We start from the raw sequence: 21,235 nt of genomic DNA, 5'->3' as shown, positions 1-21,235 counted from the left end.
TAGTATAACTCATTTGCATCGCTGTCATCAGGAACATAACTTTTTATCAAAAGTTTAAGAACTGTTTGCTTCGACAGTGAGGTGCAGTTGATCCTCTTAAAAAGGCCCATCCCTCACATCCAGTTTCCCTAGGATCTAGTTTCCTGCCATTTAAATACAAATGATTTGCATTTCACCGTGAAACATTTGTGTTCATTTAAATATTGTTGGATTGTATGTAAAGCATTGTATCCGTTTAATTTTAAAAAATGAAGTAGAAATATGACCCATCACAAATTCTATAAACTTCTATTTCTTCAATAAGATCTCACAGTTTTAACATTATGCCATACCTTTCCCATAGACTTATCATATATAATGAGTCTAGTTCTCTGAAAAATATTCACTTTAAAAATACACTTTATTGCAAGCACAGATACCCTGTTGTTCTTGTGAGTGGAGGCTAGAGGATTTACAGAGAGAAAGGAGAAAATGTTAAGATCTGGGTACTGAAGAAACAGCTTGCACTGAGAAACAAAATTATTCCCAAGATGGTGGGAGAAAGTTTTATTAACAGTTAAGAAACCACACTTTAACAGGCACATTTTACTGTAAGTGTAAACTGTTCCCTGGTGAACAAAATCAAGTTATAGGAAAAACACCTTTTCCGAAAGTGCTTTGCACAAGGAATTGCTGTAACTTGCTTATAGCCTTAAAAGTTGTTTTCCTCCTTGATGCAGAGCCTTTAAAACAGGAGCTTGGTGTAATGGTGACTTCCCGCAGGAGATGCTTTTTTTCCATTGCCACTTATTTCAGTTCCACTCACTTCGGAGGAAATGATGTGTGCAAAGCCAAAAGCAGGATTGACCTGTTCTGCAAACAAGGGAATCATTTACTATCTGTTAATTTATTACAGCGGAATATCAGGCGCTCTGCAGCAGTGGGCCAGGAATGACGTCAGCAGGCAGTGGTAAGGACTTGTTTCAAAATTTACTACCTTAAGCATGTGCAGAGGCAGGATGAGGCCTTCCTGTGGGCTTCCAGTTGGTCCCTTCACACCAGTCTGGCCATCACTGCATGATGTACCTGGGTCACCCAGAGACTCCCAGTGGCAGAGCAACCATGGCACTGTGGGCCCTGGGATTGCTGAGTGTGGGTGTGGGGCTGGGAACTGAGGGTCAGGTGTGTCCCAGGGCGTGTCAGAGGACAGATTAGATACAACGACAGTGGTTGCTGGTTTACGACAGGGTTAACCTGGCCTTCCTTTGGGTCTTCCGCTATCAAGTACAATTCAGGGTTATGGGCTCAAGTGAAATGTAATTTCTTAACTGCCCAGTGCTCAGTCATAAGATGGCAGTTGGGAGCTATCTTATATTTTATATGTTTATCTTTTATTTTGTAGCATGCAAGGATAGCAATTAACTGAGTTGGATGAGAATGAAGTATTTAGCTATAGGACTAAGAAATAGAGAAATATCGGTGCTATAAAAGGAATTACAATTAAATTACAATTAAAAGGGAGAATTGGAATAAGTACAAAATGGATAACAAGAAAGAGGAAGGGGTTCTTTTATTAATATAAAACTAAATTATTTGATTCAGGAGAGATCTGAACAAAGTACACTGGCTGAACTGATTGTCAGTTCATTCAAGTTGATTGAGCCCATCGTTTTGTATGGATGAAGATGGGGGGAGGATATTTGGAGGATAAGAGAGGAAAAAGTAAGAAAATTTATAGTGAATAAAGAGTTGGTGGGGAGTAAGTAAGTTGTGGTAGGGACCTGCAGAAGTGCAAAAAGGTCAGCCCTGATTTATTGAAGAGTCAGGCACCAAGATTTGAGGCTCCTGTCACTGATTGTCATTCTGCATCACCTTTGAAAATGAGAGCTCTCCTCAGTCTGAGAGAGCACAGAAGAGGGAGAACCCAGCCTCCTCTGGGCAGAGTTGAAGAGGCTTTTCTAGAACAGGTGGTGTCTGAGTGGGCTTTGGACCAGTGCATGGATCTGCTCCAGACATTCTTGACAGAGTGAAGAGGGCATTTTATGTTCATGGTAGAGTGAGAAGTTTAAAGTCAATAAATAGCATTTATGTTTTAATTCAAGCTTGCGATATTACTGAACTTACCGGAGTCTGAACCATGTCACCTTGTTTTTACGTTAAGTATGGTGGCAGTGTGGAAAGCAGATGGAAGACTGACAGCTGGTGGCGGAGAGACCAATTGTAGGGATTGGAGCTCTGCAGCTGATCCACTTTTCCATCTTGCTGTTTGGAACAGAAGTCCAGGGGGGTTCTTATTCAGCTTGATTAAGGATCGGAATCTTGTAGGTCCAACTCAGATGCCAGGTTTTCTCAGGGACTAAGGGAAGGAAGATTTGATGCAGAATATCTTGTACTGAGAAAAAGGGGTCAAGCCTTCTTAGAAAAATGTAATCTTTTTTTTTTTCTTTCACAAGGTCCTCAGGTCATTACATTTGTTGTAATGTTATTTTTTGCAATTCATTTGGTGTTTACTTTAGAATGTTACTGATTTTGAACTTTTTTGTGGTGCAGATATAAACGAATGTGCATTAGATCCTGATATTTGTCCAAATGGAATTTGTGAAAATCTCCGTGGGACCTACAAATGTATATGCAACTCAGGATATGAAGTGGATTCGTCTGGGAAAAATTGTGTTGGTGAGAAGTTTCACCTGTTTTCTAAGACGTTTCATGCATGTTGCTTTTCTTCTTATGATACTCAGATGAAATTGCTCTTAAAGGACTTAAAGGACTGAGCAGATGGATGTGCTTGCTACACGTTGGGTGTCAGCATGGCACATGGCACATTCATGCATTGATTAACAAAAATTTATATAGCTGAGTTTTGACAATTTATGAATAATAATGTATCAGATTCAATCCATAAAAAAGAAGCTCCTTAGACATGTAAAGTTTGTGAGCCCTTCTTGTGTGGCTACAAAGGCATCCCTATTTTTATTATGAAGCAACCCTTCACCCAACCATGTTTTAGGATAAGTCAAAGAAACCCTAGCTTATTTTCAGTAATAACTGCTCTCTGGTAAGTTTAAGAAACATTATTTTTATGCTCTGACAATTCTTAATGAGGTACCAGTCAGTAACTAAATAAATCCTTTTGTTGAGAAGAAAATGGTCAACAGGGGCACCATTTTTTCTTTCTTCTTCCACTTTCTCCTGTGCCTAGACCAGCATTTGCTGAAATGTGTTGTCCATTCTGTTGTGTAGTGACATACTACCTCAGATTTCCTGAAGGTCAGCAGGAGTCCTTACTGCCCCTCTCATACAATGTACAGTTCTCTAATTTTGCAGGTTGAAGCAGAGTGCTGTACCTAATAGCACCTCTGTGGGTCGGACTGCTAACGATTGTCACTGCGGGCAAGGTAGAGAGACATTACTTTGGAAAAAGCAGAAATCTTACCTTGAGTATTTTTCACCTGCTTTCCTTCTTAATATGTGGTGTTTGCACACCCAGAAAAAGAACTAACAGTAGAACAAAGCATCTTTTCTGCTCCTATTTAATCAGCCTTTATCTGAGTTTGAGACCAAATTAGTATCTAAAAAAACATGGAGGATGGAAGCAAAACCCTCTCGTTTCAACTACAGGTATTTTCTTTTTGCTCCCTGACTTTTATTGTTGGTCCAAACTTGGCTCTTCCTTCTTTGTGGCCTACATTGATTTTTGAGAAATGAATTCTTTCTCTCTCACACCCTTAATTGTAGGGCTCCTTTGTAGTTTACAGTTGTTAGCTGAGTACACATGGTACTTCTAAACTAGACTCAGCTGAAAACAAGTTTTACTATTTCATTTTTCTATGAGGGTCTCTCTTCATTGACAGACACAAAAAAGTCATTATTTATTTGGGCAGGCCAGAAAGACACAGGGATGTTTTAGCTTCACAGAAGTCACCCCATGGGAAGCAGAAGGGAGAGTTTGAGAAGCTGTTAGGGATTTTCCCTTTCATGCTTTGTTATATACTCTGAAGTTGGAACTGTTATCATCAGGTCAGAAGTATATTCATATTTCAGTTATGTTCAGAGGCATGAAGTTAGATCTCAAAGATAGACTCCAGCCATTTCCCACACAGTTCCAGACACTGGCTTTTTTTTTAAATCTTCATCATCAATTCTCAATTTAAGTTTCCAGATCTTTCTGACATCATCAGTTTAAGAATTGCAATATAAGCCTTTTGGATAGTGTTAATATTTCCTTATATCATTTTGATAGAATTTTCAGTATGCCACTTGCTCAGCTGATAACATAACTTCATACTCATAAAAAACTTTATAAATATGTTGCTGATTTAAGTGTACTTAATGCTGTGAACCCATGCAGCTCTCTGGTGCTACATTTGTGTATTCTTTACATCAGGGCTACCAGCTTGTCAAACAATGATCAGAGCAGAATCTCTCAGAGTCTAAAAACTTCCCTGTGAATATATAGCCTATTCTGTGCTCTGTGTGATGTTAGAGCCCAAAGGGATACTAAAAAAAGCTGTGTAATTTCTACTCTTCCTAATCTAAGTCTTATATATCAAAAGGTAGATTTTTGCATCAGATAGGCCTACTGTTCAACTGAAAGCAAGGAGTTTTCCTCAGCTCTCTAAATCTCTAGTCTAAATTCCTCATGACAATTATAAACTCTAGAGATTGCCTCATACTTGATAAACATAACCAAGAACCCTTTAAATTATTCAAAAGAAGAAGCATGCCTCCTGTAACTAACACATATCAAAGATGGACCATACTTTCTAAATATGTATTTAGCTCCTTAAATCAGTAAGATTTGTCCTTTGAATTCTGGTACAGTGAGACAATTACATAAATATTACTGATGTCCAGTAAATCCAGATTTTCTTTCTGCTAAAGAGAGCAGAATATTGAATAGTATTGAATAGTGTATGGTGACTCTAGACTTAGTGCATACCAAGGACTTAAAACTCAGCAGTTTAGGCAAAAACCAATGGTATAGGAGTTTTGCCTCATTGTTTCAATGAATCATATCATTATGACCTTGAAACCCTAGCTAAAAGAGCAAAGACGTTGCATGTAAGGGATGGGTTCTTTAAAAAGTTCATTTTTATTGGTTTTCTAGATATTAATGAATGTGTATTGAACAGTCTACTTTGTGACAATGGACAATGTAGAAACACTCCTGGAAGTTTTGTCTGTACCTGTCCCAAGGGATTTGTATACAAACCTGATCTAAAAACTTGTGAAGGTAAACTACATTCTTGTTCTTATACTATGTTCCCTACTGTCTTTTGGAATCCTACTAGAAAACCCTGAGATAAATTAGAGTTTCTTCTATTTTTGACAATTATGCCATTTTAGTTGAGATTCTTTGGTCCTATATGGGACTTGTATGTACTTTGCCAACTGCTGGTGGTACTTATCTATAATTGGCATATTATTTGCCTTTATTTTAAATTTAAGTGCCATTTAAAAGCATTCATTTTGCATTTGCCCGAAATTGGTATTCTATTAGCTATCATTTAATAGCCAGAGAAAACATTGCATATATGCTCTTTGAGTTAAGTATTCCAAAATCACACTTATATTTACTCCAGATTTTATGAATAAAAAGATTCATCCATATACCAGATTCTGCACTATAGAGATGTGCTTAATTATCATCTTGGCATTCCATCTAGTCTAGAAAAAAATCTTTGTAGGCCAGATTTATTATCTAATGAAGAATATGTGATAGCAGTCGAGGCCAAAGTTTAAATATTCATTCATGCCCAAGACTAGTTTTTAGCAGTAATGTTGACCTGTTTTGTTTCAGACATCGACGAATGTGAATCAAGTCCTTGCATTAATGGAGTCTGCAAGAACAGCCAAGGCTCTTTTATTTGCGAGTGTTCTTCTGAAAGTACTTTGGATCCAACAAAAACCATCTGCATAGGTATTTATCTTTCTCAGAATAATTTTCCTGTGTCAGTTGTGTTGCTGTATTTCGGTATCTGTTAAATGTTATCCTCCCTGACCCCCCGACAGAAACCATCAAGGGCACTTGCTGGCAGACCGTCATCAATGGGCGTTGTGAGATCAACATCAATGGAGCCACCTTAAAGTCCCAGTGCTGTTCCTCGCTTGGTGCCGCCTGGGGGAGCCCCTGTACCCTGTGCCAAGTTGGTAAGAGAATCAAGCACTGTGGCTCCTCTGCCCATCCTGCTGCTCATTTTTCTTAGAAAGGGGAAGCCTAGTACTTTGTACATTTGGGTTCACATGGGGGATGTTAGAAGATTTAATTCTGATGACCTCAATGAAACATATTACTGTATATGAAACCAAGAGTAGTATCAAAGACAATAATTCTAGGTAATTTGGCAATTTGTTGTTTTCTATCACCACATTGTAATATGGTTAGCTGGTGTTGCTTTCCTGAATCAGCAATTCCTACTGGTTCTCTGCAGAACCTCCTGATTAGGGGTCCTTAGCTTTTTATAGGTGCAAATTTTCTTATAAAAAAATTAATTAATGTAAAGAAAATGGTATTCATGACGAGACGTCTAAATCTGTTGCAAAGTTGAGGTTTGACAGCCTTGCTGATGATTTTGTTGATTTGATGTTTGGGCATATAAATGTGTGAATTTGTATACTGTGAATGCTGCAGGGCATGGGATCTTGAAGTTCTACACTTTGTTTTCCATATCCATGTTCCCGTAATCCTGTAGTGTGATTCCTATTTTAGGGCTAATAGCAAGAGAGATATCTAGTTAATTTCCTTTTTAGTCATCAACTTAGCATGATCTTTAGGGTACCTTTGGGTAGTTTTGAATATCTCAGAGAAATTGAGCTTTACTTAAGGAGACATTTCATTATTTTTCTTTTGCACTTATGCAACCTCAGAAACACTTTGTTATCTCAGACTTATTCATAGCAACAAAATCTAATTCATGTTCCAGGTCCTCTTTCATGTTTCTTATACTAGGTCATAATTACAAAGTCTGGTTATTGTTATCTCAAATTTGTTTTTTGTTTGTTTGTTTTGTTTTGTTTTTACAGATCCCATATGTGGAAAAGGCTATTCAAGAATTAAAGGAACACAGTGTGAAGGTATTTATGATTATTTATAAACCATCAATTTCTGTGTGCTTGAAGAATGCTTGTGTTATTTTGGACTGGATAAAGATGTCATGTAACTTCACAGTAAGAAATATGCAGACGAGAAAAAAAATAATGAGAACTGCAGAACATAACAGATGTTGATTTCACAAGCATATATATGCTATTGCCAGTTTCAAACTGCTATGGCCAGACTACAGGGTGGCTGAAAATGTTTTAGGCTGACCATGGTTTGAATTGACTGAACTTTCCAAATGCTATATATCAGGAAGATAAAATAGGAGTTTTTAAATGAGGCAGTAAAATTTGCATTTTCTTGGTTTGTCCTGTTTTCTGTTTGTTTGTTTTTTTCATAGTCATGGGTGATTTAGAAGGACACACTGCTGTATTATTTTTGAATGTCTACGTGGATATCTTCAGTTTGCTGTGATTCTTTCTCATGGAGTCCCACATAGACGTAGGTCAGGGTGACTAACACAACCTGACATGACACAGCAGCTGAAAAATTTTAAAAACAGCAATTAGTCCCATATGTGGGATGAAATGAAGTTTTTTTTTTCCTGCTAAAATAAAGAGGAACACTATAACCCCCACCCAGGGTCTTGCTTTCCAAACTATGACTGAATTCTTTGGCCTTTCTTTGGTCCAGACCCATTGTTAATAAGTTATCTGACCTCAGCAGCACATTTTGGTATACAAGTGGCTAGATCAAAAAAAGACCAAAAAAACAAAAAACCCAAAAAACCAAAAAGGTAAGTTTTCCCCTTTCCATTTATCTCTCTTACAAGGAAAGATGTAGAACATTTTTCCCCCAACGTCCCTGGTTTGGGAAGTTTTTTATTCTAAATAGAGATGCAGTGTGTGTGAATTTCCTAACTAATGCTCCACTTTTTTGACATTGGCAAGTAAGTGCCTTTCTTTGGATTAATTTGGTGGTGAATATTTTTCCAAGTTAAGTGCAGAGAACATACTGCTCTGCATTAAGCAAACTGGGATGGACCAGTGCATTTGAGAGAGATTGAGGGGATGATAAGTGGATGAACATGAGCATCTTTTGACTCTACCCAACTCAAACTGGGACCACCAACGTTTCAGCAGAAAACTCTAAGACCATGGCTGAGTTAGAACTAGTAATATACTTCTGGGCACTTCTCGAAAGAGAATCTTTTTGCTGACCCCTCATATTCCTCAGTAGGATTTTTTTGTATGCTCAGGTTCAAGCTCCTTCTTCTTTGCTAGTTTGAAAAGGCCAAGTTTCTCTTTCTCTACTTACTTCCAAACATCTGGTCTCATAAAACTAATTCTGTGGCTCCTGGGATCCTTACCTGGATAGCCACAGTATCCAGAACTGTCCCCAAGAAGTTGCACCAGCTTCCTGTCTCTTCAACTCAAAAATTACTCGCTGAGACCAATGGAGAAACTCTTATAGCTTTGGTAGCAGGTGAGCTCTGTTCGTTGCTATTCAGACAGCCTGGAAATGCTACCTAAACTATTTGGAGGCAAACTAATTTTGTGACTTTATCAAGTTCAAATGGCCTTTTCTGTTATGAGAATAATTATGACTCTGAATGGAATAAAGTAGAATGATTTTACAGAGCTATATTAATTCATGCTGTTTTTCCTTTCATAGATATAAATGAATGTGAAGTGTTCCCAGGAGTATGCAAAAATGGCGTATGTGTTAACTCTCAGGGGTCATTTACGTGTCAGTGTCCCAGTGGAATGACTTTGGATGTCACAGGGAGGATCTGCCTGGGTAAATACTGAGCTCATTACTTTTCTAATGATCATTTCCTAAAGATTATTAAAACTTCAGTTGACAAGATAGAACTGAATATGTAGTTCCAAGTACAGACATATACATCCCAAATTCAGTATTTCCATTAGAATCCATGCTGGTTTCCTGGAAAAAGAGCCTTCCTGATTTAAGCTCTTTCTTTATTCTTTGTATAAAGAGCAGAGAACATGTTAGTGAAGAGAAATGTTAGTCTGTGATATGTAACTGTTCCTTAAATCACTACCACCATAGTTATTAACCCAGAGCTCTTAAATCCACCCCCCATATGTCATGGGCTATAGGATGTGAAGTGAATGGTAGAGAGAACAATTTCAGTTGAAAACTATAAGCCATACCTGCTAGGCATGTCCTACTGTTGGGCAGAAGGACAGGTCTTTGCAGAAAACTCTTGCAGGTATCAGGAATGAAGAGTGCCGCAGTCCTGAATAGTGAATCTGAGGGAGCCCGGGGTGCTGTCACTTTCAGTCATGGTGGGATTCTCCAAGCCAACAGCTAGAGCCCAAGTGGCAATGGTGTGGAAGAGACTAAGCACAGAACCCTGAGTTCTTAGAAAGCTTCCCTAATAGATTTGTAGTGGCATTAGGTTTGAGATCCCATCATGATTCTTGTGGGATCTGGCAGACTTATTCTCTTTTTATTTTTTTAAATATTTTATTTATTTATTTTTAGAGACAGGAGAAAGGAGGGAGAAAGAGTGGGAGAGAACTACTAATGTGTGGTTGCCTCTCGCATGCCCTCAACTCGGGACCTGGCCTGCAATCCAGGCACGTTCCCTGACTGGGAATGGAACCAGCAAACCTCTGGTTCGCAGGCCGGCGCACAAACCACTGATCCACGCCAGCCAGGGCTGGCAGACTTATTCTGATATTAATACTATGGCTTCTGACTGCTAGGAGTATGCCTCTTGGGTCACTGGTTTCTGAGTCTATGACTATGGAAATGATGCTCAGCCACATTGTGTATCTGAAATCTTATTACTCTAAAGAGCATTCTTAGCGAAGGATGACTGTAAGTGGTTAGAGGGTGGTATGCAGCTAAGGGATTTGGATCATTTACAAATTAGAATAAACAAACCTTTAAATAGAGAACTTTTTGGTTTATAATGTAAGCAATATGAAAGAGAAAAGTTGGAATTCAAAGGCTAGAGTCTTTGTGTAACTATGGATGTCTGTTAATGCCATTCTGAGACTTTGCTTCTTTGTTTAAGAGTAGTCAACATATAATGAGAACCTTCTTTCACGTTCTTTAGCTAAAATATGCTTTAATGTTTGATTTATAAATAATTTTTAAAATATCCATCTTAATAAAGGCAGCTCTCATGTGAAGTTGCCCAGAAGGCTTCAGAAGCTTCCTAACATTAAAGGAAGCTCAGGCACTTAGGTGAATGGTTAATAAACCACCTCATGAAGGAGAAAGAGAGGGAATATCATGCCTTATGTTTTAATTACACTTTACCATTTTCAGATGCATAATCTCATTTGAGCTTCATAGTAACCCCCTGAGAGATGGGTAGAACATCATTTTACAGATGTGGAAATTCAGGCTCAGGGTTAATAATTGTCTAAGACAAGCAGACTTCTTAGTCACAAAATAGGACCAAATTCTAGGTTTTCTGACCTTTGGTATGCTATTTTTCTACCCTTCTTCATAATCCCATGAATTTCGGGTTGGAACTAGATGTACCCCATGTGTATCCAGAAGAAGGTATGCATATACACATGTTGAAGTGAAAGAAGTAATTAAGACTTTTCCTCTTTAATCTCAAGTGGGGTATTCCTTTCCAAAATAACATAGATCTGAGGAAGAGGGGCTGGAGCTAGTTCACATGTTCTGTACTAGTAGTTTGTTTTTAATTACAGATGAGGTGTCAAGACATTATGGCAGGCATGCATTGGTAGCAGGCAAGTCTATGAAAACATCTCCCCAAAGCAGGTTTTTTTCAGAATACTGCTCCTTATGTAGAATGATCAGAAAATGCCTAATGTCAAAAGGAAACTGTACAAATAGTAGGCTCAAAGAAAGATGAGTGTTCCACTAGAAGAGTATTAGGGAGGGTACCCATCACAAAGCCTGAGTTTCTTTGGAGGACAAAATAATTCTAGTCACTAAGTATATAGCAAATTATTGAGTGTATTGTACTTTGCCTAACACAACACTGGAAGTTTAGGGTAGTGAACCTAGAGTTGCTCTCTTCAGCCTTCCTCTGTTCTCTGGCAGATAACCGCGTGGAAACCTGCTTCCTGAGGTACGAAGACGAGGAGTGCGCTCTGCCCATTGCTGGCCGCCACCGCATGGACGCCTGCTGCTGCTCTGTGGGGGCGGCCTGGGGCACCGAGGAATGTGAAGAGTGTCCTATGAGGAACACACCAGAGTATGACGAGCTCTGTCCCAGAGGACCTGGATATGCCACAAAGGAAATTACAAGCGGAAAACCTTTCTTCAAAGGTACAATGGTTTCAGTGGTTGATGGCTCTTCTTCTTAGACTGACGGATGCATTTCCATGAGCCCAGAGTTGTACTAATTGAATTACAACGAGTATCACCAGTGTGCTCATCCCGCCATCATCTCAGCATACATTCTTTGCTTTCTGAATTCTCTGTGATGAAGCATTCACTTGCTAATGAACTTTCTTTTTCTACATCTCAGGATTTCCTGAGGTTGCTTGCCTCTCCCATCTAGCCATTATTAAGTGTTAAAGTAGATTTTAATGCCACTCTAAGCCAAACATAAATGAAAGGAAATGGAAAAGTTTTATGCCATCTGCTAAAGCCATATTATATGACCTTTTACCCACTGTTTTGAGCATCCAAGTCACTATAGTCCACAGTATAGAAAATGGTGGGGGAGTGGCATGTGAAACTCAGTGCCAGGTCCTTTCTGTCCAGATACAGCGAAATTCAATCCTGTGACAGACACACTCCAGTGACATATTTCAAACATTATTTCAGTTTTTCTTATGCTATAATCTAAAATCCATGCAAAAAAATAAAAAGTCACTGACTTAAACTAATTTCAAAATGAATGTAAGGTTTTATGCACAATGAAACAGAACTTGTTTACTTCAGCATAAGAAAAATCATAATTGGTTACTCAGAATTCTGATTATTCAGGGAGGCTCAGCTTATGTTCCCAGTATAGTGTTCTGTTGGTTGCCTGTTGTGTCTGGTCCTAGTTATTATACTTCATAACTGAATCAAGTGGGAAATGAGTATGTAAATATCACTTAACTATCCTTATAGAAAAACTTGTAGACTTTTTTTTCTACTGAGCATTTGGTGCAAGAAACACTGGGGTTTAAAATTGTTGTGTCTAGAGAGACAGTTTCTAGATGGCCCTCTTAAGTGTCTGTTAAGTTAATTCGAAGGAACTTTAGTGATTTGCTTCCAAAGGCTGTGGAAATTCATTGCCACAGAAGGACCTGATGTTCTTGAGATTTAATCTGCCAGTTCTGTCTCTCATGACACATTGTAGGAATGAACTTGTATTTCTTAAGCTTTAGGTCTTGCTTTGGAAAGATTCCTAAAAGGGGAAACTCAGATTACATGTTATAGATGTTGTCTCCTAGTAAAAAAAAACAAAAACGTTTTTTAATTATATTAATGAACCTTTAAGGCTGTATACTATTTGAAACTCTTGTATGTTAAGTGTATCCGAAAAAGCATCAAAAAGCATAAATATATATCTCATTTCTCTACAACAGTGATTTTCAACCAGTGCTGCAAGAGGCACACTGGTGTGTGCTGCAAGAATTTATAAAACATGCAGTACCTAACTGTTTAGTCAGGGACACTGACCTCTTTTCCCTTAGACTGTCAAATTAAGAAATGACAACAGCCAATACAACAATAGTTGCCCAGTGTGAATGAATCAAAATTATGCCTAATTTTTGTCAGATCGGCAAAAAGTACATTTTTTGGTGTGCTACAGAATTTTAGTAATTACTTAAGTCTTCCATGAGCTGAAAAAGGTTGAAAATCACTGCTCTACACACTCAGTTGGTTGCTGGGGGGCAATATATTCTAATCATTTTCTATGTGCTTTATGTATAGACGCTAGTAGTTTAGACTATTCATTCAGCAAACAGTTAAATGTTCAGTATGTATCAGACAGCGTGCTGGATTCTAGAAGTCTAAATAAACACACTTGTTACTTCTCTGATAGTGCTTTCTAAAATAGAAGTTTAAAAGACTAGAAATGTTTCCACACTCATATTTCTCCTGGATCGTCACATGTTCTTTAAAATGAACAATGCCAAGACCTTATATCAAGACCCTCCAACTTCCTGGGCTTAAAATGGTGGGTGCTGAGACTTAGTCGGTTTCTCACAAACTTTTCACAAATTTTATTTTTCTTGAAGATATCAATGAATGCAAGATGATTCCCAGCCTCTGCACCCATGGCAAGTGCAGAAACACCATCGGCAGTTTTAAGTGCAGGTGCGACAGTGGCTTTGCTCTTGACTCTGAAGAGAGAAACTGCACAGGTCAGTGAAGGGGCTCGCCTTGGAGGGACACCCTTTAGAAAGCTTTGTCTTTATTCCACAAGAATAAAGGCTCTCCTGATGCTCACTTGCCGCCACTTGCTGCTTTTGTGCAGACATTGATGAATGCCGCATATCGCCTGACCTCTGTGGCCACGGCCACTGCGTGAACACCCCAGGGGACTTTGAATGCAAGTGTGACGAAGGCTATGAAAGTGGATTCATGATGATGAAGAACTGCATGGGTAAGTGTGTGCCCGTGTGATCGTCATGGGAGAAAAAGGACTCCGAGAAGCTTTGAGGACTCATAGCCCGTGTCCTCGCTTCTTCCCGCTCCCCCAGTGTATTGATCTCACCAGTGAGTCAGTGATCAGTCTGGCAGAGGGAGGCTGACATGTGGAACAGGTGAGGGAATTCTTGCTGTGGGGTGGTGGGTGGCCCTGGACACTGGTTATGGGTCCCTGAAAAGTGAGTGTCAAACATAAAATAGACACCCCAGGGAAGAGAGAACAAGTCAAACATTAAGCTATAGTTAGGGTTGCATTATAGGGTCTCTATCCAACATTTCTAAAAAAGGAGATTAATTAAGTTGGTTGCATTAGATTAGGGTCTCTGAGATGGAGATTATTTTAAGGGAGTGCTCTCAGGAGGAACCTGTAACGAAGTGAGAGAAGCAGGTTAGGGAAGGAGAATAAGAGAAGCTGAGTTCAGCTGCATTTTAGCCTTAACTGGATCCACAGGTGACTCGGGAGTGTGAATGGTATCAGAGAATCATCCCACCTGGAGACAAGACGGCCAAGATTTCTATTTCCACATCAGTTCAATCCAGTATTGTCATGGGCGGCCCCCAGCATGGGAGGGAAATATAATCTCTCATCTCCCAGGTACTTCTGAATGAAACAGACAGCAGTTCTTCAGGAAGGGAGCCTGTGAGTCATTAGCAGCCAGGACTCCCAGAAACCGGGTGATGAGTGCACTGGCCTGGTTGTGGGGACCTGGGCAGGACACCACCATCTTCAACATGGGTCACTTCCATTTTGCAGACATTGATGAGTGTCAGAGAAATCCCCTCCTGTGTCGAGGAGGCGTTTGCCTGAACACCGAGGGAAGTTACCGCTGTGAATGTCCTCCTGGTCATCAGCTGTTCCCCAACATCTCAGCATGTGTAGGTAAGGAGGAAGACTTTCAGACCACATGCTTGTGGTCAGTCATTCAACCCACGTCTCTGCCAGAGTCAGAAGCTGACAGCTGGATGTTTGCTATTCTTATTTTCTACACAGATATCAACGAATGTGAACTGAGTGCGAACCTCTGTCCCAATGGCCGATGTGTGAACCTCATAGGGAAATACCAGTGTGCCTGCAACCCTGGTTATCATTCAACCCCTGACAGGCTGTTTTGTGTTGGTAAGTTCCATACTGAACATGGTTTTTTATTTTATTTTATAAGTCTCTTGCTAAAGCACTCAAACTATGTTCTCTGAGTGCTGTTTCCATCCCTAGTTATTTTTACTTAATCTTTCTTGTTTCCCTATAAGCAAAATTCTTTTCATAGTGGCTCATGATCTTTGGATCTCACCTCCCTTGCATGTTTAAAGAACAGGTAAATGAGAGAGACAGTATAGAATGTTTTAGCTTTAACAAGTATGATCTGGCCCATGTTGCTTTAATAGCAGATGGTAACACATACTTATTTATGCACATGCATAACCAGGCAAGTGATTACTAACCACCTGAAATAAATGAAGCACAGCTAGGTCTGTGCGAAAGACAAAAAGCATAGGGTACATTCTCTGCCCTTAGGTGGTTTAGATCAGTTAAAAGATTTCGAAGAATAATTATTGGAAAGAAGACCATGATATCTTACATTGAAATAGAGGCCAGGTCTGGCACTCCTTAAAGATGGGGTTTTGTGGGACAAGCCTTTTACTTTGTAGCTGGCCCTCTGTAGGTTTAGTCATGCTGGAAAGAGTGGCACAGAAAACCCTGTGGCTTTACTGTGCCCGAAGTCAAAGTGAAACTTTGTAGAAACTGCCAGTTTTTGCCTGGTTTGGGGTGTACATCATGTGGAACTGCCAAGTCTCACATGGTTTCTACCCAGAGTCATAAATCAGCCCAGATTCTCCTGAAACATGGCCCAGGACAACTCAGAACTCTAACTCAGGTTCTTGAAAAGGTTTAGAACTTCAGCCAATGAAGTTGAATGTCAAGTTTATAACTGAATCTGTGACCCAGAGAATTTCACCTACATGGCCATTGTCATGCATGTTCTCAAAGAACCGAGCATTTCTCCTGTGGCGCACTATGTACTGTGCACCTAATTGTTCGCCTAACTCTCCAGCTGCAGTTAACCATTATGAAGGCAGGTCTTTGTCTATCTCATTCACCATTAGATTCACATCTCTAGCACATAGTAGGTGTGTAGTTCACATTTTTTGAAGGAATCAAACAATGTAGTGCATTCCAGTTGCCCCAGATGCTCTTCTTTTTTCTTTCTTTACTTGATCCATACCTGGGAACTATAAACACCTGCCATAATCATAAACACAGAGTAAGGTAATATAAGGTAATATTATTTTTCTTTTTCTTAGACATTGATGAATGCAGCATAATGAACGGTGGTTGTGAGACCTTCTGTACAAACTCTGAAGGTAGCTATGAATGTAGCTGTCAGCCAGGATTTGCACTAATGCCTGACCAGAGGTCATGTACTGGTAAGTAGGTTTTAGCCTCCTGTGAAATCTCTCAGTAACGGGTCCCTATGTAGAGTGGTTTAGGGCCTGGGCTTTGGAGTTAAGTAGTTCTGAGTCCAAATCTTTGTTTTTTCACATATTTTAACTGTGAGTTCTTGATAGAGTTCTCATCTATAAAATGGGTTTAGATTGCCTATGTGGAAGAGTTTGTGTAGCACTCAATCTGTTACCTGGTACATGCTCAGTAAGGAGAGCATGAAATCGTTTCGCCATTGATTAGCATTTGGAAGAAGCTGACCCCTTGGCTCACTTCGCTGCTCTTCAGGGTGTGTCGCCTGGACCAACAGCCTCAGCCTCGCCTGAGAACGTGTTAGAAATAAAAAACCTTGGGCCCCACCACAGACCTACTGAATGAGAAACTCGTGGGGACTGAACACAGTAATATGTTCTCATCAGCCCTCCAAGGGATTTGAGAACTGCTGGTCTAACTTACACTTCCTGTTGTATCACTCTGGGCTAGAGAGCCATATAAGCAGCTAGGGATAAAAAATGAGGTAGGTAATATAGGTATTGATTTTGGCTTGGGTTAAGAGGAGAACTTAACCTAGAAAAATCTCCTTTAAACATTCTAAATGTAAATTTGGCTATAAAAATTAAATGCTGAAAATAAATATTTTTACTAAAAATGCATATAAGTAGATATGCTTATTAACCGGTTTTCATTTTAAAATATCAATAAAACAGAAGATAATAGAACTTAGGCATTTAAATTTGATGAGAAATATAAGATTCATGATTGTTTTTGAATGATAAATTTATAGCAGAGGTAAAATTACTGATTAAATGATGGACTTTAAAGTGGATATGACTCTTGATCTTGAACAGTATGTTGTGAATCTTGAAAATGGTCCTCTCCTCTTTCACCTGAGAAAAACTGGTGGGATATTTTATGTAAAGCTTTATTTGGATTTGAGAACTAATTATCTTATGCCAGTAGGCTGAGTTCATTTGACTTGGATGAGTTAACTTTTTGATCACTGAATTAATCAAACCAATATCAAAAGCATGCCATTGTTGGTTCCATTCTCTGCAGACATTGATGAGTGTGAAGATAACCCCAATATCTGTGATGGTGGTCAGTGTACCAACATACCTGGAGAGTACAGATGCTTGTGTTATGATGGATTCATGGCATCTGAAGACATGAAGACTTGTGTAGGTAAGCAAAGAAAACAGAATTTTGCTTTTTCTCTGGTTATTCACAAGTACTGTTAAATTACATAAAGCTTACTTTGGTTAGCAGATAGATTCTATGTGAATAGTGAGGATACTTAGAGATATAATACTAATATTCCAAAACTAGCATTTCAAAGAGCAACTTTCTTGTGACTGTGACATGATGCTCTTGTCAGATATGTTGTATCGACTGAGCTACCATTGGTCAACTCCAGATAGAGTTTATTTTGTCCATGCATTATTTCTGTCCACTTAGCTCTCCTTCTGCTATAATTAGAGCTTAGGCTTTTAAAATACTTAACTGAAGGCAAATAAAATTTATTTCTGACAAAATGCAATAAACTCTAGAATTAATTGTATTTGTTTGAGTTTCTATTGCTATGTATTCAAATTTGCTAAACATTTTTTCTGCAATATCTAATCTACTTTAAATCCCATTCAGTATACTTTTTATCTCAGACTTTATAATTTTCATCTCTAAGTGTTTGATTTAGGTCCTTTTTTATATACTTTTGATTTAGGTCTCTATTTAATATGTCCAGTCATTCCTCTAGCTTTTTGAACATATGGAATATAGTTATAATAGCCATTTTAATGTCCTGCTCTACTAATTCTGTCATCTGTGTCAATTCTGAGTCATTTCAGTAAACTGGCTTTACTCTTCATTGTGGGTCATATTTTCCTGCTTCATGGAATGCCTGGTAATTTTTTATTGGATGCCAGGCAGTATAAATTTTGAGTTACTAGGTGCTAGATATTTTTGGATTCCTAGAAATATTCTTGAACTTTATTTTGTAACCCAGTTAAGTTATTCGGAAACAGATTGATCCTTTCAGAGTCCTACTTTTATGCTTTTAAGCAGCAGTTAGTCCTGGGCTGATTTTGCTCCATTCATGAAGCAAGACCCTTCTGGACACTCTACTCAAACCTCTATGGATTTTGGGATTTTCCAGACTGACAATTCTGTGCCTTCTGTGAACTCTGATGATTGTTCCCTCAAATACTGGTGGCTGTACTTCCCAGTTTTGAGTAGTTTCCTTACAGGCATCCACTGATCATTACTCATCTGAATACTTGTCTGGGACCTTTTGCAGATATCTGGAGTTTTTCCCCTGTGCAGCTCCCATCTGTCCTTTACTCTGCCCTGGGAACTCCAGGGACCTGGGCCTTTCAGCTTTATCTCGTCAACCCAGAAACACTACCTGGTTTCATCTGTCACCTCTTCCCCATGCCATGTCCTTAAAACTCTCCCTGCGTAGTCATCTGGGGCTTCATGCAACTCATCTAGTTTGCTTTTTCTGTCATGACCACTGTCTCTTGTTGCCTATATTGTCCTTTAGTTGTTGCTTCAGGTGGGAAGGCAAATTCTGTGCCTATTACTCCATCTTGGCCAGAGGCAAGGATTTAAAATTGAAATTATTTAAACTGTATCACATTTATATCTTAGGAATACTCTTACTGAATACATGTGAAGTCCCAGAAATTGAAGTGAATATCATAAAAATATATATACTTTTAATTTGGAAAAGAAGTGAAGTTTGTAACTACCTACACTAAGATTAGTAGTTTATCCTTTCTTTTAAAATACGGAAGCTAAACTGTTGGCATCATGCAAATTGAATTAAAAGTTTCATCTTGCAGTATAATATGCTGTTTTAAAAAATTTTCTAGACTGCACATAAACAGGGTCTATATTTAGCCTGAAGTCAGTCAGTTTATTTGATTACTTGACCTCCTGCTTACGGCCCAGATAAGATGCCAATGTGCATGGTTAGCCTGCAGTGTAGAAAGCACTTGTGAATTTAGCTCCACAAATGGTACAGTTTCTTTTTGAGTGAAAGTATTTTACCCTTTCTGATTTATTTAGCACAGTTGTGTTATCTCGGGGAAAAAGTATTCACTGATAGCCAACAAATGGTTATATGTGTTAATGATATCTATGTCTTACAGATGTTAATGAATGTGACCTGAATCCAAATATCTGTCTAAGTGGAACCTGTGAAAACACTAAAGGCTCATTTATCTGCCACTGTGATATGGGATATTCAGGCAAAAAAGGAAAAACTGGCTGTACAGGTATGTTTTTTTTTAAATGGGCAATAAGACATTAAGTGATTAAGAGACTGCTACCATAATTATAGATTAATATAAATTTTAGAGCTGTTGACCTTTTAATTACATTATTAAGCATGCTGTATAACATTTTTCATTAACTTAGCCCGCACTTCTTTGAAATTTGTCATACTTTAGATTGGATTGAAACAGAGTGTTTTTCTTTTACCCGTGAAACAAGCAAGGCATATTGGATAAATTACCACTCTAATACTATAAGTATCACATTTTTATGAGGTTAAGATCATATTTTGTATCAAACAAAGTAGTTAACATTCTAATTATCAAACATTCACATTTATACCCCTTTATGGTCATGCACCACATAATGTTTAGATCAACAGACCACATATCCAACAGCGGTCCCATAATAGTATAATAGAGCTGAAAAAATCCTGTCACTAAGTAATGTTTTCACTGTGGTACTGTCATAGCTCAGTGTGTTTGTGCTGATGCTGGTGTGAACAAACCTACTGCACTGCCAATGATATGAAAGTACAGCACATACAATTCCAGTAGTAGGCTAGACAGACCATCCAGGTCTCCAGAAGCTCACTGTGGTGTTCGCACAATGGCAAAATCACCTACCTATGCATTTTTCAGAACCTATCCTGTCATTAAGTGGCACGAGACTGTATTATAGCAAGCCTTTCCCAGTAACCTCCATTGCCAACACTTTACTTACAGTCTTATACCTTTTAAAAGAAGCCCATCCTGTTGTGCAATTCATATATTTCATCATTCTCATCAGTCTTCTAGTTCCTTAAATTAGTAGGCTTTTGATGTATTAAGTTGCATTATCCCAAATAAGTCTTTATTCCTGGGATTTAACAAGTCTTATGTAATGATAATTAAACCATTTGTAATTTTGCTTGTCTAATATCAATAGCACTAATAATACCAATAAAGATTCTTTTTACAATATTTCTAGATTAACTATTAAATGTCAAATAGAAGAAGTCATTCTGTGTGAGTGATATTGTTTTCAAATGTTTAGTTGGTATTTTCAAACTTGAGGCAATGATGTTAAGTATATGGAATAATAAGTAAAATTTTACTCTAATTACATACAGTAATATGGCATACAACATAATTTAAAACATAATAGAGATCGTGGTGAGCTTGAATTAGGTAACTGCATAATTTCCATACAAATAACAGACTTTAATTCCAAAAACCAATTTATCAAGTCCCCATAACTTAAAATGAACAATAAAATGTTTGCAGATTGGCAGTGTGGTAATTGTACAGATCCTTTTCTAAATTCTATCAACATTTTTCAAGAAAACCCCCAAATACATTATCATTTTAAACCATCTAATAATACTAAGTTTCAAAGTTATACATATACAGTGTACCACCAATAAGATTACTGTGGGTTCAAAACTGACAGGTTCTAGTCAAATTATAAAAATAAGCATGAAGCTAGAATTTTTTCATTCTCACTATGTTACTCTTGATATGAAGCATGGCTAGGGGTCCATTCTAATGGGAAAGTGTTTAAAATCTCGACTCCTCATATGGTCTCTGGGTTACAAATTAGGCTTAGCCCACTATATCTATGGTTCAAACTTTATTTTTAGCTCCCAGTCTAAATATAGACTTGGAATTAGGGGCAGTGGTCTGGCAGGAATGAAGGGAAAGGTAGGACAGTTCCATATTGCATTTTAGTTAATAGAGGCTATTACCAGCAACGTTTGGCTCAGTTAAACTCACCAAAATTCACCCCAGAGAATGGTGATGTTTAAGAAGGGAGAAGTTAATCTAATGGGATGGTCTTCAGCTATAAGAAAACAGAATCTATAATTTTATGCTCCAAATTCCAGCTAACAGAGGCATGTGCAGAGGCCA

At 38.4% G+C, this 21,235-nt stretch overlaps 1 protein-coding gene across 1 annotated transcript in view; it reads left to right on the top strand.

Annotated features, from left to right (window-relative positions):
- The window catches only part of FBN1 (fibrillin 1), a 226,274-nt gene that overhangs the window by 138,321 nt on the left and 66,718 nt on the right, over window positions 1-21,235 (top strand). Inside the window, exons 17-31 of the mRNA XM_090270572.1 lie at window positions 896-949; window positions 2,530-2,655; window positions 5,090-5,215; window positions 5,783-5,902; window positions 5,995-6,132; window positions 7,006-7,056; window positions 8,696-8,821; window positions 11,081-11,308; window positions 13,222-13,347; window positions 13,461-13,589; window positions 14,388-14,513; window positions 14,625-14,750; window positions 15,935-16,057; window positions 17,130-17,255; window positions 19,223-19,348. Coding sequence (XP_090126698.1) covers window positions 896-949; window positions 2,530-2,655; window positions 5,090-5,215; window positions 5,783-5,902; window positions 5,995-6,132; window positions 7,006-7,056; window positions 8,696-8,821; window positions 11,081-11,308; window positions 13,222-13,347; window positions 13,461-13,589; window positions 14,388-14,513; window positions 14,625-14,750; window positions 15,935-16,057; window positions 17,130-17,255; window positions 19,223-19,348 — 1,851 coding nt within the window. The remainder of the gene's footprint in view (window positions 1-895; window positions 950-2,529; window positions 2,656-5,089; window positions 5,216-5,782; window positions 5,903-5,994; window positions 6,133-7,005; window positions 7,057-8,695; window positions 8,822-11,080; window positions 11,309-13,221; window positions 13,348-13,460; window positions 13,590-14,387; window positions 14,514-14,624; window positions 14,751-15,934; window positions 16,058-17,129; window positions 17,256-19,222; window positions 19,349-21,235) is intronic.

Source organism: Furipterus horrens, unplaced genomic scaffold (genome assembly GCF_987537825.1).
Source record: "Furipterus horrens unplaced genomic scaffold, mFurHor1.1.pri manual_scaffold_3, whole genome shotgun sequence".
Taxonomy (NCBI): domain Eukaryota; kingdom Metazoa; phylum Chordata; class Mammalia; order Chiroptera; family Furipteridae; genus Furipterus; species Furipterus horrens.
Note: the sequence above shows the minus strand (reverse complement) of the source record. Positions and strands in the feature narration are given on the sequence as shown.